Source organism: Prionailurus viverrinus, chromosome D3, assembly GCF_022837055.1.
Source record: "Prionailurus viverrinus isolate Anna chromosome D3, UM_Priviv_1.0, whole genome shotgun sequence".
NCBI classification, from domain to species: Eukaryota; Metazoa; Chordata; class Mammalia; order Carnivora; family Felidae; genus Prionailurus; species Prionailurus viverrinus.
The window spans coordinates 33,097,209-33,111,537 of NC_062572.1; the positions used below are offsets into that span (position 1 = coordinate 33,097,209).

The 14,329-nt window shown below is 36.3% G+C and overlaps 1 protein-coding gene across 1 annotated transcript in view; it reads right to left on the bottom strand.

Annotated features, from left to right (window-relative positions):
• Nucleotides 1-3,748: 3,748 nt before the first annotated feature.
• The window catches only part of SEH1L (SEH1 like nucleoporin), a 32,696-nt gene continuing 22,115 nt past the window's right edge, over nucleotides 3,749-14,329 (bottom strand). The window contains exons 5-9 of the mRNA XM_047826650.1: nucleotides 14,017-14,115; nucleotides 9,492-9,632; nucleotides 8,605-8,762; nucleotides 7,137-7,287; nucleotides 3,749-6,063 (exon numbers count right to left, since the gene is read on the bottom strand). Coding sequence (XP_047682606.1) covers nucleotides 6,051-6,063; nucleotides 7,137-7,287; nucleotides 8,605-8,762; nucleotides 9,492-9,632; nucleotides 14,017-14,115 — 562 coding nt within the window. The 3' untranslated portion in view covers nucleotides 3,749-6,050. The remainder of the gene's footprint in view (nucleotides 6,064-7,136; nucleotides 7,288-8,604; nucleotides 8,763-9,491; nucleotides 9,633-14,016; nucleotides 14,116-14,329) is intronic.

The window sequence follows — 14,329 nt, forward strand, 5'->3', positions numbered from 1 at the left end:
TTCTTTGATCACTTTACTTTTCTATGTCCTCTAAAATACTGCTCAACTAACATTCCCGTATACCTTCTCTACCGGTTCCTTTCTACCTTTAGAAATGCTGCCCCTCTCCACCCAAAACCAAAACCAAAACCAACTCACCTGTTGCTGGATTGTGTTTTATCACCTTAAGACCATTCTGTCTCTCCCACCTTTAAACTGCCTCCACTTTCACACCTTAATGTCATTTAGCCCATACTTATTTTATCAGAACTAGCCTCCTGTCAAACTCAATTGATGTCTCTGCAATTCTCCTGGCATTTTTCTTGAAACCTTCAAGCCTTGGCATTTCCAAACTGTAATTACCCCTATTCTACCCTTGTCCACACTCAATGAACAAAGATAAGTGGAGGAAATTTTCTGAATCCTGAAAAATAAACCTATTAGCTTTAGAGCTGAAAGGATGCTACTTGGGTGTGTAATGAGCCATCCTTGTTTCACAAAGTAGCTGAACTGTCTACACCATGATCACATAACGGGAGGTGAACTATTGGAATGTATGTCTATTCATTTACCCTACACCCCTTGTACCCAACTCCATAAATGTCCTTTTCCTCCATAAAAATCAAGCGATCAAGCTCTCCCAACACCCAGCAACCTAGTGGGACTCTAGTGACAAGGATCTGTAATCCAAAGTATCTGCAAGCAAGAGCGAGAACACAGACTTATGCCAGATAACCTAAATCTCAATCCTGGCTCTCACTTCCTAGCTGTGCAGCCTTGGGCAAATAGCTCTAATCTGCCTATTTCTTCACCTGTAAAATGGGGATAATTAGAGCACTTCCCTCAGAGGTTTGTTCTAAGGATTAATAAATTCACATATACAAGTATCTGGAAGAGCACTGGCACATGTAAGTACTCAAAAAACATTAGTGTTATCCAACCTTACTTGCCAACTGAAAAGGAGGCATAAAACTCCCAGTAAATTTCAAATCTTCTTAGACATTGGGTAGAGCTTGCAGAAGTCCCGGGCTAGAGATGAATGCCTCCCAGGGAATGAGACGTGACATCTACCCAGTTAAGAAAAGGCAGTCATCTCCCATAGATCCCCTTTACCAACTGCTTTAAGTGGCAAACCTCAGCCACGGATATCCGAAGCCGCCTACAATGTTACCACAAAGTTTGATTCTAGATTAATCTCCCACCAGCTCCCCCAAATAAACCTTACATCAAACTAATATCCGGTTGCCCGAACACAGCCCTGTCATCTTTCATCTCTGGGCTATCACCTTGGAAATCCTACCCTCCTCTGCTTCAACTACCCCATCTGTTGAAATCCCACATTGCTTCCAAACCTGGCCAGCTCAAATAAATCACTTTGTGTTTCAACATTTATAATGAAACTGAATCCTACCTTCTGTAAATTCTGTAAATACCTTCTCTATTTTTTACATACCCCAGTGTTTTATAGCACAGTATCTTGCACACAGAAGATGTTCAATATTCACTAAATTGGATAATCTCACTTCATTATCCCATTCTAACCCTAAGCACCTCTACAATGATTAAAATCTTAAAGGTGTCGATTATTAATTCTGAGCTAGATTCGGTCTTAAGTGAGACCCCTTGCTTTGAACCTAAACAAACCAACAAGTCTAAAACAAGTCCTTTAACAGAAGACCTCTGAGATTTAGAAAAGACTTCTTCATACATTGGAATGCTAAAATGCTAACTTGACAGACAAAAGATTTTAATGATTAGTCACAAGAAAGTTCAAATGTTCCTTAAGTTAAAATTAATCTCTTATCAGTTCTTTATCCTTTGCAGGTTAAGAAGCATCAAATGTATGAGGCTACTCATAGGAAAGATGCCTTTGAAAATTAGGTTATAAATTATATGATTTTAACAATTATATATGTGATTGAGACACATATGAAATACTTTTCAAATTACATTCTTCAAGTCCTAAAGAGACTTAAATACTTGGTAATTCTTGAGAAAACTGAACCAAAACAAACATTACTAGTTCTATAGTTTTAATCATTTTACCATAATTATTGTCAAGTACTTTCTGATTTCAAATTTTAAAAGTAGCATTAAAATAACGTGCAATTACAGCAAAGGAAACAACCAACAAAACTAAAAGGCAACCAACAGAATGGGAAAAGATATGTGCAAATGACATATTGGACAAAGGACTAGTATCCAAAATCTATAAAGAGCTCACCAAACTCCACACCCGAAAAACAAATAACCCAGTGAAGAAATGGGCAGAAAACATGAATAGACACTTCTCTAAAGAAGACATCTGGATGGCCAACAGGCACATGAAAAGGTGCTCAACGTCGCTCCTCATCAGGGAAATACAAATCAAAACCCACACTCAGATATCACCTCACGCCAGTCAGAGTGGCCAAAATGAACAAATCAGGAGACTATAGATGCTGGAGAGGATGTGGAGAAATGGGAACCCTCTTGCACTGTTGGTGGGAATGCAAATTGGTGCAGCCACTCTGGAAAACAGTGTGGAGATTCCTCAGAAAATTAAAAATAGACCTACCCTATGACCCAGCAATAGCACTGCTAGGAATTTACCCAAGGGATACAGGAGTACTGATGCATAGGGGCACTTATATCCCAACGTTTATAGCAGCACTCTCAACAATAGCCAAATTATGGAAAGAGCCTAAATGTCCATCAACTGATGAATGGATAAAGAAATTGTGGTTTATATACACAATGGAGTACTACATGGCAATGAGAAAGAATGAAATATGGCCCTTTGTAGCAACGTGGACGGAACTGGAGAGTGTGATGCTAAGTGAAATAAGCCATACAGAGAAAGACAGATACCGTATGTTTTCACTCTTATGTGGATCCTGAGAAACTTAACAGAAACCCATGGGGGAGGGGAAGGGGAAAAAAAAAAAAGGAGGTTAGAGTGGGAGAGAGCCAAAGCATAAGAGACTCTTAAAAACAGAACAAACTGAGGGTTGATGGGGGGTGGGAAGGAGGGGAGGGTGGGTGATGGGTATTGAAGAGGGCACCTTTTGGGATGAGCACTGGGTGTTGTATGGAAACCAATTTGACAATAAATTTCATATATTGAAAAAAATAATAAAAAAAATAAAATAAAATAATGTGCAATTAGATTGGAAGTCAACATCTGTCAGTTGTAGGTGTTAGTCTACATACTAACTTCCTACCTTTTTAAATAAATGTCATGCTTACCTCCAATTTTTTGATTGTTTGGATTTTTTTTTCAACATTGTATAAGGAGATATAAGCTTTACCGTCTAACAAAGAGAATATAGTTGACCCTTAAACAACGCAGGGGTTAGATGGTGCCAATGTGCCCACAATCAAAAATCTGACTCTAACCTTGGACTACTTAATAGCCTACTGTTGACTAGAAGCTTTACCAGTAACATAAGCAGTCAATTACCACCTATTTTGTATGTTATACATGTAAAGTAAGCTAGAGAAAAAAAATGCTATTAAGAAAATCATAAGGAAGAGAAACTACATTTACAGTACCATGCTGCATTTACTGAAAAAAATCTATGTATAAGTGGATGAGTGCAGTTCAAACCCATGTTGTTCAAGGGCCAGCTGTTCATTCTGTTTTCATAAGGCAACAGATTCATATCTTTTAAAATATATTTTATTAAATAATCTACTTGGAAAATAATTACAAAAGCTTTAAACAGTAATTCCAAGTAGTAAAAGGCAATTTCCTTTCAAAAAAAAAAAAAAAAACCAGAGTCCATTATTATGTTTTGCTGCTTTATACACAGGAATGATTTATTTTACAAACTAGTCAGATCCAACATTAGCCTGTAAATTTTAAAACATTTCTTAATATGTCTCAAAGGCAAAGTGAACTCTATGATATGCTTTCACATTAACCAGAATGACAAACCATAAGAAAATTAACACCATAACAGTTCAAGATAAAACGAATAGGCACTTTGAAAGTGAAATCGGCTACTGTAAATCTCATAGTTCACGTTACTTGTACTTATCGCATTTCATCAAAGGTTATCAACCAGTGAGGCAAATGTTCCTTTGATGCAGAAGCACAAACACATTTAGGTTCCAAACACTGTGTTCTGGTTGTAATACATGCAAGACGGACCCTAACTTAGAAAAATCTTCTGAAAGAAAATGAAGAAAAACAAAAAGCAGCCAGGAATGAAAGCATTTACAAGCACTTGAATAAGGCCTTTAAGTGTTAAATCAGTGTTTTAAACCCCTTCATTCTCAGGTAAGGGATTAAGAGGCCGAGAGAGAGATCGTCTGCGAGGGTGAGGATACTGGAGGTTGGCAGTGTCAGCATCGCAAGAGTGCTCTACCAGAGGAGGAGGAGGAGGAGGAAGGAGCTGGGCATAACTGGACCATCTCGATCCAGCCCGTGGGGAATCCAGAGGGGGAAAGAAATACCTGAAACAATGAAGACAGGAACAAAACACCAAAACAAAACAAAAACAACAGAAAAAAAAAAAGAAAAAAAAAAACAGAAGAAAAAGAGAAAAGTAGTAAATACAAAGAGAACCAAAGAGGAGAAAACACATGCTGGAAAAAAAAAGCTTTAGTATATTCATGCCAAAACTAACAGAACATAATCGCAAAAATCAAGACCCTTACTCAAATCAAGCTTGCTTAAGCAAGTATAGAAACTTGAAAGAAAGAAATACAATCTGTTAAACTTAAAATGTTAAAAAAAATTATCAGTATGAATGTTACAAAAAAAGACATTTTATAATTTAAAACATTTTCTAATCTTTCAGAAACATATTTGATGCGATCCTGGAAATTTACAAATCTAATAAGCTTTTTATTTTAAGCAATGCTTCGTTTGTAGTAGCAGCAGGCACATGTTTTGTAGTGCATACAGGACACTGAGAACCAATCCAAATATACTTTCACAAAGTATGGCCAGCTATTGCAATATACTTCTGAAGAAATACAATCTTTGAAAACACTTAGCTGCTTTTCTGCAAAAACTTTAAATAGTACAAAATTTTGATAAGTAAAAGAGCTCAAAGAATATGTCCTATTGTTATTCTTCTGCCATTTTATAACTTACCCGTAATACTTAAGCACATTAGCAAACAAAGACTTATAGCTTTGTCATCAAGGTCAAAGTTCTAAAGAATATGAACTAAATGAAGCAGCCAACTAAATTAAAATCCTGAGGCTTGGAATGTGGAGGTTAATGTGCATGCACAATTTCAGCAAATTTTTAACTGCTCCTCTTAAGTATGTTTCCAAATTTTGACTTGAAGGAAAACTTAAGCCATGGAATTACACCATAAAAAATATACAAGCACATATTAGAAACATTTAGCTCTTTAGTGAATATGAATTGAAAACTTACAAAGATGTTTTCATTTTACTACCATATTATAAATGAAGCAATACCATATGTTTAATTTGGCCACAAACTGTACAGTCAAATTACTTTCATTTCACTACTACTTCTCTCACTCCTTTACTAATATTTTTTAAATATTACAAAGAAATGACAGAGTTGTATTAAATAATATCATGTATAAGCCAATTCTACAAAAGGTAATAAACAGATTAGCACTCAAAACAATCTTTATGAAAAATATTTATTCAATCTTCAAATTAAAATTATAAAAATTCATCATTTTCGCTGTTTTAGAAAACAAAAGAAATAAGCCTATATTCTCCAAATGGAATAAAGTGGTATTTTCCCTCCTCCCAACTACTTACAAGGATAGTAACAATCCTTTTAATTTTAAACCCATGTTAGTTTCGGGAACATTTCAAAAAATTGTTTTGGTGACAATGTCTCAACAAAAAGCCTCTCCATTTATATTTCAAAAGTTTCAAATAGTGTCAATAAACTGGCTAGTACAAAAAAAAAAAATGATATACACGGTATTTTTAAAGGCCTTTTGGATTGCGTTTAGTAGTAAGCAGGCTGCTGGTGTATCTTGGGAGAGGTCAAACGGCGCTGGGGAAGGGGAAAAGGAGCTCGCTTTCCATTCCTGTGTGCATGCAACAAGCAGCAAAACAGCAAAGTTACTCCAGTTAGCTGGTACTCAGCTGTGCTTTCTGTTAAAGGACATAATACAAATGGAGAAGGGAAAATGCATCACAGATCTAACACACATGGTTATTGGCACAATAAGAATACAGATCAAAACTTCAAAGCTCTTTACAAAAGAATATACACAGTACAGGCAGCAACCAAAAATCAGATTTTTTTTTTTTTAATTAACAGTAGTATCCTTTGTTTCATGAAATCATTTTTATAATCTGATCTCTTATGTGGTAACCTGAAATTGTTTACATGCAAATACTTAAATCTCAAAATCAAACAGGACTTTTTAAATAAAAATTTAACATTATAAAAATAGTTGAAGAAATTTTAAATAGAATTCTAAGATGACAACAGAATAACCACAGGACAGTTTGTTAATAAGGACCATGCTTTGAAGTTTCCTGAATCGTATTCCAAATTATTCACAAAGGCATATTAAAATAAGCTGATCTTAAAAATTCACATATTTGAAATCTGAATATGAAAACAAAGGATGACTCTTCAGATCACATTGTTTGTCAAGATAAACAAGAATCTAAAATATATTAAAAATTCTAAAAATCAAGAAATCACAATTTACCATTTTCTCTTACAATCTCCATTAAAGGTTTAAACACACCCACACACACACCCAACACCCACAAAACACATTTAACTCACTCTCATCTACAAAGGCTTAATGTATTTTATTGAAAATTTCAGCTTGACCTAATTCAAAGGCTACACTACTACCACTAACATACCAATGCTCATCTAGGACTAAAATCCTCAGCATTATCCCAGATTTGCTCTTCATCTTACTTGAGAAGCAAAGTAAAATCTTTAAGTTATAAACATTTCTGATGGACCACTAAATTTCAGAATATAATTTAGTTTGTTTAATGGCTTAACAATCTATCTAATAAATATTATGACTATGTAAGCTAAATACAGAGCTAACAAAGTGAATTTTTTCTAGTATTATAATTGTGTATGAATTTCTTTATTCAATCTTAAAATCCATGAAATTACACACCTTTAGTCTGGCTATCAGAATGATTTTAAAAAGGAGATAATTTCTAGTTTTCCCACAAAAACAGCCTACCTGCCAGAAGAAGATCCATTTAATGAATTTTGAAGATTTGGGATATTTGAACCTAGGGAAGGATTTGAGTTTCCCTGCTGAGAATTCCCAGTGACAGGGCTCCCATTACCTTTCAAAATACCAGTACACTTCCAATTGTCCATATAATTAGCTGAAAGGAAAATGGTCAAATACATTAACATGGCTAATAGCTTTGTTCAAGGACACAAATCTGTGTTCAAATTCTTAAACTACAATGAAAAAAACAAAACAGGACTACATATCTCTCAAGATAAATGTTCAAGACATTTTTTAAATGAAATACGTATCTCAATTTTACCAATTATTTTTTAAAGTTTTAGAAAAATTACTAATTTAAAAAACAAAGTTTCTACCATTTCCTTTCCTTACAAGACAAATATTAACAGAGACAATTCTCTAAGCTACCACATTAACTTTAATATCAAAATAAATTCTTCATTTCATGATAATGAATTTCGATTACTTGTATATGTAGGGTTATGGAGCTGTCTTCTTGGTTATGCAAGTGTAAGTCATGTGGGTACTTAATGTCCTCAGAGACAGACCCCTTTGGGGTTTGAGTGGCTAACCCAACATGGCCTAATTCTTCTAATACAAAATAGGTCACTGGAGACCCTTAGCCCAGGAAACCCAAGTTAGGGAGCCTGCTGGAGTGAAGCTGGGTGGTCCTGACTAAAGACCAGGGGCAAGAAAGAGAAGCAAAGCCCTTGACAGCAAATGATACTGAGGAAAGGGAGGTCTGGGCCGGTTCTGCCACAGCCTAAAACTGACCATGGGAGACTCAGCCAAACTGCATTTTGAGAAACAGTAACTACTCCAGGTACATGAGCTAAGCTATAGGTTATATGGGATGCCACTGACTAGAGTGGGACAAGGACCAAGGACACCTCCACCCAGTAGATAAACGTCCATGGAAAAATGTAGACCATGCTACAGCAACCACAGCTAGCATCGAGTTACTAGACCGAATTCTCACTCAGCATGCCATTTACAAGAAACTTTCAGAATCAGTGGCCAGAAGATTCTTGAACTTTCGAGAGTTGCAGAGAAGAAGTGGAGATGATACTGGATTTTCTCCTATTAAGGACTGGTTAGCTAGAGCAATTATTTAATAAGAGATGTCTATACCCCTATCCTGTGTTTGTAGAGCAGTCACACAAGTTACACACATAGCAAACGGTACCTTTTGGAGATACTGCATATTCTGTTACAATTACTTTTAGTTTTAAAAGGAGATCCACATGGAAACTTAAAAAACAATTCAAGTGTCATTAACTGCCATGAACTAGGTAAACTGATGGAGGTTCAAAATAACACAAATATAAGACATTAATTTGAAAATAAGTGTAGAAAGATCATTTTTTCCAAAATATTTCCGAGTTTACATTTCTAAATGAAAGTTCTTAAGTAGCAACATAGAGCAACAATCCTTTCATTAAAACCTTACCTTTCCATAATCTTACACAGCCATCATCTCCTGAAGATGCTAACACTGTTCCTGTTATATTCCAACTCACTCGCCAGACCTGGGAATTATGATTATCAAACTGAGCCACTATATGGATTTCAAATTTTGTTGGTCCACCAGAGGAGGTAAGTTCTTTCCTATTAATAAAAAGATTTTCCTGAGAAATGCTGAGAAAAGATTTTACACACATGGTTCTAAATAAAAAAAATACATACACTTACCATATTATTTTATAATTATGTTCATTTCTAAAACTACCACGTTCCCTCCCATACTCCCCCACCTTAACTCATTGAGAGCTGGGCCATGTCACTTTCATTTGATTCTCCAGAACCTGGCATGATCCTACCACATAAAAATTATTCAGTGATTATGTCATGGAAGAAAGGAACAACAAAAGAGGCTTTATTCACCCAAACACAGTTGAGGAATAAAATACATAACAATTAATTTTAAAAGGAAAGCAGTAGGAAGGGAAGAATAGAAGGGGGGAAGGAAGAAAAAAAGGAACTGAAATTCACAATTCCAAAATTAAAGCCTGAATAAAGACATTCACAAGAATGTCTGAGCTAATTTAATTGTCCCTAAGTTACCTGACACCTCGCATTTGTTCAAACATTTACACAGTACCAATTATATTCAGAGGATCCAATTCATCGTAGTAGCCTAAATAAAATGCAATTAAGAAAACATAAATCTCCTATCTTTATTCAATTCCCCATCCCCAAAACTCATATATTTATAGATAAAATGTTCATTGAAGAATCCATTCTTCAGATCACAGTTGCCTCTTCATTCTCTTCCACAAATGAAAATAATCATGAGTTAAGAGCATTTTTAAATTAGTAATTGCTTCAAAACCTCACCTCACAGGCTTTAATGTAAAAATTCTCACATCTTTGGTTGCTATGGCTAGAATGTGGAAAGACCTTCCCAAGTTTGGAGCAAAGGCAATATCATGGACAGGATCTGTGACTGTCATGAGGGTTTCAGCTTTTGCATATTTCCTAATAAAAAAACAATTTATGTTAAAATTTTCAGGAATTAAAATTTTTAAAAATCCACACATTTTTTACATTGTTCACAATGAAACAGTGTTTACCTCTGCAGTATATATATATAGTATGACCAAGGCCTAACCCCCAGAAACTGAATGTGACCTAATTTAGAAAAAGGGTCTTTGTGTATACAACTAAGGATCTCAGGACAAGATCATCCTGGACCATCCTTATAAAAGACAGAAAAGGAGATACAGAGAAGAAAGCCATGTGAAAACAGGGAGAGATTGGAATTATGCAGCCAGACACCAAGGACCTCCCGAAGCCACTAGAAGCCTTAAGAGACAAGGAAGAATTGTGGAAGCAGCATGGTGCTGACCACACTTTGACTTTAGATTTCTGGCCTCGAGAACTGTGAGAACAAATTGTTTTGTTTGTAGTGATTTATTATGGCAGCCCTGGAAAATTAATATAAAGCCCCCAGGTTTTGTTCTTTGATTTTGTAAGTTTAGCTTAGAACAGTTTAACAAAACTAATTAGAATGAGATGCTGGGGCACCTGGGTGGCTCAGTCAGTTAAGTTGCTAACTCTTAATCTCAGCTCAGGTCATGATCTCGCAGTTCGTGAGACTGAGCCCCACACTGGGCTCTGCACGGATAATAAGAAGCCTGCTTAGGATTATTTCTCCTCTCTCTCTGCCCCTCCCCTGCTTGCCCACGTTCTCTCTCAAAATAAATAAACTTAAAAAAAAAAAAAAAAGGATGAGATGCTGATTTATTAGCCATTAATATCTATTTTCAAGAAAAGGGTAATTGAATTTCCTAAGTACTTGAGTATAAATTGGAAAATGAATTTGATAACAGGAGGAACTGAGTTCTTCTAGTGGTAATAAAGGGCACTATACTGAAATCTGTTTATCCTTACAATTCTATTTCTACATGTGCAAACGGAGAAGATAATGAAGGAGACAACAGATAAGAATTTTCTATTATGTTTTTCTCCATTGTAAGTTCAATATCAGGGACAGAAATGAAGCACATAACCCTGTATGTAACAGAGGGAGTTAGAGAGAGGTACCTCTCTTACCTTGTCACTACCCTCCTCTAATATACTGGTGTTCCCAACAAATCTATGCTTGGCCTTCTTTTCATGCCAACATTTTCCCCAAATGTCTCCAAGCTAGCACATGCCTCAAGGCTCCTTGACCTCGTCTTCCCCTACATGATCATCCTGAGTAATCTAATCCACACCCTTGCTGCTTCTACTGTCTGGTCATAACTCCTGTGTTGGATCCTAGACAAGTCATTTTACTTTGTTGATCTGTTTCTTCATTCATAAAATGGTGATAATATAAAAGCTACCTACCCTCCTCATAAGGTGATTGTTAGAATTCAAATTTCATAATGTATGTGAAAATTCCATATAACCTGTATAAATATAGGCACTTGTACTATTATCTAGACTAGGTCTGTCTTAATATTTTCGTTCACCAATAGAAATAAATATATCCAATACTGGTAAATTCGACAAATGTTTTCTATTTGTTACTACTATTACTATTACTTACAGAAAGCTCAGTTAGGTATTCATAATTGGATGCTACATACTCCACTATCACATAGCCTCCACGTAACATGTTCAATCTGTATAACAACTTTGAACAACTCTTACTTCAAAGAAACAGACAAGGACCATCCCCAAAATGGCTGATCTTAAAAGGTCTGGTAACTTCCTAAGTCAATCCCACATACACTCACACACAGACACAGTTACCTTCCCAGTGCCACTTCCTGGCCATTCTAGATGCAGAAAATGCCTGGCACTTGCTGTCTACTCCCTTGCAGCTAAAGCACAGTAAGTGACCCAATTCTGGTCAGTGGGACCCAATGAAAAAGCTGCTAAGGTGCTTCGAGAAAACTTTTTCTTCTCTCCCTCATACAAAAAGATACATAAAAGCCAATGCCCTTCTTTGTATCTGCATGTGAAACCTGGAAATGCTCTTGTGATCCTAAGAGGGAGCTGTCACCAACACACTAAGGATGACTAAGGAAAATACCAAAAACTCTGATGTCATCACTGCACCAAGTGAGCCACTTAACCCCAGAACTGTTCCACTGCCAGGCTCCTTGTTACAGGAGCAAATACAGGGAATCCAGCCCCTAATCTAGATTTATTCTGCTAAGAGACTTATACACAACTTTGGATTATCTTTATCACTGAATTCTTTTAAGTTTTAGGTACTTTCTATCTGCCCTGTATATTCTTTCAGAATTAACTTGCAAGTTATTTATCCCTTTACTCAAATATTATTTATGAAGTAGTTTCATTCTCCTACGTTTTAGAAATGGTCCCACATTCAAAGTTTTAGATTTATGCCTCCAAATTCATTCTGTTCAGCTAAGGTTGAAAGAAATCACTTTAACAGTATTAACTCTTCATAAAGCCTCTTTAAGAAGTGCTAGTGATGTGGTTCATAGCTTTAATAGCTTAAAAGGCTATGAAAGCCTCAAAAAGTTCTAAAGGAAGGTTCCTATATTCTAGAACTGTGCTGGCCAATACTCCAGTCAGTAGCCACATGTGCCTATTTAAATTTAAATTAATAAAAATGAACAAATGCAGTTCTTCAGCTATAGTAGCCACATTCAAGCTTCAACAGTGGCATGTGGCTGGTGACCACTGCATTAGCTAGCACAAGTACGGGGCATTTGCATCAGTGCAGCAAGTTCTACTGGACAGCACTATTGTAAACAGTCTCTCTGAAGAAATCAAGAATCTGGGAAGTAGAGGGCTGGAGTAAGAACCCCTCAAAACTCCTAGTAACATTCTGAAATGCAGAGTCCACAGGAATTAAAATATACTGGTCCCACTACTAGCCACAGTCTCGCTTTCCACGGTTTGTTACCCACAATCAAATTTACATCCAGAAGATGATGCCCCGGATTTACCGTCAGGTCAGCATGCCTACATCACTCACGTAGGCATTTTATCTCATCTCATCACATACGCATTTTATCGTCTCTCATGGTCACAGGAAGTGAATACAGCACAAAAAGATTTAAGAGAGAGGCTGCAATCACATAACTTTTATTACAGTGTATTGTTATAATTCTTCTATTTTATCACTAGCTATTGTTAATCTAATACTCTAACTTATAAACTTTATCGTAAGTATGTATGTATAGAAAAAAAACACAGATGACACAGAATTTGGTACTATTAGAGGTTTTAGGCAGCTACTAGGGGTCTTAGAACGTATCCCCTATGGATAAGGGGGACAACTGTAGTTCTTTCTTCTCCTCCACTTCTGGCCCTACCCAGCATCTGACTCCTAGACCCATGTGCTTGTTACCTAGCACATGTGAAGCCTACCTGATCAACTGATGGGTGCTCTTTTCTCCTACAAGATCTGAGAACACCTCTGACACACAGCTTACAGCTCTCAGAAGTACTGCAGGTATCTCAACATGACCCAAAATAGACTTTACTTCACATGCTGCTATACTCTACCCAAATGTGTCCTGCTTCCAGATGTCCTTATTTTAAGAAATCACATACCACCCATTGAATTATTAAGCCAGAACCTTGAAAATCATCTCAACAGATCCCCCTTTCTTCACCTTCTAAATCTAGTCATCAGATTCTATTGATACCATTTCTTATTCTCACTGTCCACTTCTCTCCATCCCCATTTGTCACTACTCTATGCCAAAGCCACTATAATCTCCCACCTGGACTGTTATAACAGCACCCAATCACTGAATCCACTCATGTTGCCCTCTAAAATACTTTTCACACCTATGGAAGAGTTTAACTACCATCCAACCCTATTATTCCCCAACTTAAAACTCTTTCAATGGCTTCATATCACCCATAAAATCTAAACACAAAACACTAGGTCGGGCAGATATAAGCCTTGCATATTTCTCACATACTCCCTTTTGCCTATTACATTTCAACTACAATAAAAACATACTGGTTTTATCTTGTTCATGTACCTTATCACATGTAGTTTTCTCCATTTGGAATGTTTTCCCCTCTTTAACACTTTACTTTTCACTCATCCTGTAAGTCTTGTCTGGAGTGAACCTTCCTGGCCCCCTCTCCCAAGGTGTAGTAAGCCCTTAACATCTTGATTCTCCCAGTTGATAAAATTCATCACCATTTTTTACTATTTTTGTTTGTTTTCTCTGCAAGATGGTACATATTATGAAATCAGTCACCTTTTCCTCTATACCATTCAATTTTATATTATGGTAGCCTGGCACAGAACTTGACATAGCCTAGGAAATTAGTAAATATGTAATGAATGATGCATAATTCAGTGAATGAAGAAATAACATTTTAAAAAATCAAATGCAATTAAGAACAATAATTAAGACCAAACAGTACTAACCTGGTGTTTTCATTATATTCAAAAATCTGAACCTTGGCCATTGCATTTGGACTACTGTCATCACTTCCTACAGCTATCATGGGGGAATGAGCACGAGAGCTAGAAATGAAGAGTAAAAACTATTTTACATAAGTTAATATACATCTAATTCAAAGAATTAGAAAAACCTGGCATCAAGTAGCTCTACAACCCACATGTAAGTATGCCACTACTGTGACTAGATCCCCACCATGTATCTGACACAGTCACACCTTGGGAGGGTGTGTCCTTGAGAATGCTCAAGGTGGGGACGGATAATACCATCCTCTTGCCC